Genomic DNA, 2,122 nt, shown 5'->3' with positions numbered 1-2,122 from the left:
CCGCGGCGCTGCCGGGCCGGCCCCACGGCCTGTCCGGGCCTGTGTGTGTCTGTGTCTGTGTGTCTGTGTGTGTGTGTGTGCCCGCCCCCCTTCCCTCCTGCCCAGGCCTGTGTGCCCGCCTCCCTGCCCCGGGTGGCTGGAGCCCACGGAGGGAGCAGTGCTTAGATTTGGGTCAGGAGAGCACCGTGTACCCCCCTCCACTTCCAGCCAATCCTCGAGTCCTCCCCACAGGCAACACCAACGAGCTCCCTCGGACACACACTGCTCTTATTCCTCTCTTCTTCACACCTGCAGCGTAACCCGCCCCAGCTGGCACTGTTAAACGGGAAAACCTGTGGCAAAACTCCACCCCATACACCTGGTTGGGTTTGTTTGTTTTCAAGCCGTGCCACCAGCAGCCTGTGGGGCCGCAGGCCGCCCTCCGCTGGGAAATAACGCTGAAATTCAGAATAATGTGATTGTTTTGCGTAGGATGTACACGGTATCTATACACAAGTTAAAATTGCAGTCAGAGAGGCACATAATTAGTGGTACCACAGCCAGCAATGAGCAAGGACATCCTGGAATAACTAGGCCAAAAGGTCTTGAGGGTGTCTCATGTGAATCACTAACTTGGCAGACTCTGAGGTCTGTATGGATAATTGGAGCTAAGGAACGCAGGAGGTGACAAAGAAGAACCAAAAACAAGAAGATTGACAGCTTAACCAGTCTTGGGTCAGTGGAGCCACAGAACTTGAGATGCTGTGTTCTTTAGGTGAAATGAGCTCATTATAATGTCATTAAAATCCTAAAAATCACACCTCAAGTTCAAAAAGGTCCCTGCCAAAGTGAAGACCCTTCCCCTGAGTCTGAGTGATAGTAGAAATAGTGATGTAACCATATTGTAATTATATGTAAATCACTAACCAATCACTATAAGGAGGATGGACTTGGGCGCTTACTAACTTTATCGTTTTGTGTATGAATACGCCGTGAGAAATCTCATTTAGGGTGCTTGATTTGCGAGGAGGCACCAAGAACCCAGCTTTGTGCAAAGCTGCAATAAGTAACAATGTCTCCTTCCTAAATGTGGCCTCCTTGGCTGCATTTTGGGAACTATCTTAAAATGGTAACAGATCTTCTCCCCTCGCTGCCTCCTCCCTCCACAGGGGCCAGACCTTCTACCCCACAGGAATCGGAGCTTCTTCAGTCCCTCTAGCAGATCCATATTCACGCAGTGGGGAAGTTTTGCCCTTTCATGATTTTGGGTTTACTTTTGTCACTGGAGTTGGGTGCAAGGCATCATGTCACAAAGGCCAGCGGTTTCTGTAGTGATGTCTCCTGCAGACAAACACTGAGAAGGCCGCTAATAAAGGGACCATGAACTTGACACCGTCGTCAATTTAAACAGAAGAACAACATGATTTTTTTGTCAAGTCATTGCTGTTTGTTTATGTAATTAGTAAGAGGCTCAGCAGAAAGGGAGTGGCAGCTCATTGCCCAAGTTCTCCATGCCCTGGGCAAACAGAAACCATACAAAAGGTGCCCTTTGCCAACAAAAAAAATTCTCCTGCAGATAAAATATCTGTATTAGAGGACACGTTTCTCATTCATCTGAGCACCTGCCATTAGGAAAGATCCAGCAAAGTCTCGGGTCATGAAAAAAATAAGAAGAATTTGGAGTTTCTTTTAGCGATGAACAGGCAGCCTGTTGATTCACAGGAGCCCAAAGCAGCATTGCAAAACCCACGTGCTGCAATAACCCCTCCAAGGCACCGTGGAAAAATAAACCCAGTTCCTCCTCCCCCCTTGGTTTCGCACAGCAGACAGAGCAACCCCGGCAGCAGGAGGGGAGGTGCGGGCTTGTCCTGCTGCCGCTGGGCAGGCGGGCCCCAGGGTGCTGCGCATTTGCAGGGCTGCAAAATCACCCGGCGCCCCCGTACAGACAAATAACAACATGCCAACACGGGTGAGACGCTATAAATAACGTTCCACCCTGTAGGGAAGTGAAAAGGAAACGTTACTGCTAACTCTGCTTTTAAAAGACTTGGAGACTCTCGCTCTGCTGCCAAACCAGAACCTGCACCCACGCCCCCCCAGGGCCGCTGGCCCTTTAAGTGCCGCCCGCCCGCCGGCGCCGCCC

General features: G+C 50.7%; 1 protein-coding gene across 1 annotated transcript in view; it reads left to right on the top strand.

The window, feature by feature from the left end:
- The first annotated feature begins 472 nt into the window (after positions 1–472).
- The window catches only part of CFAP43 (cilia and flagella associated protein 43), a 46,197-nt gene continuing 44,547 nt past the window's right edge, over positions 473–2,122 (top strand). The window contains exon 1 of the mRNA XM_010007926.1: positions 473–663. Within this exon, the coding sequence (XP_010006228.1) occupies positions 473–663 (191 nt within the window). The remainder of the gene's footprint in view (positions 664–2,122) is intronic.

The sequence above is a fragment of the Chaetura pelagica genome, unplaced genomic scaffold (assembly GCF_000747805.2).
Source record: "Chaetura pelagica isolate M959 unplaced genomic scaffold, ChaPel_1.0 scaffold531, whole genome shotgun sequence".
Lineage (NCBI taxonomy): Eukaryota > Metazoa > Chordata > Aves > Apodiformes > Apodidae > Chaetura > Chaetura pelagica.
Note: the sequence above shows the minus strand (reverse complement) of the source record. Positions and strands in the feature narration are given on the sequence as shown.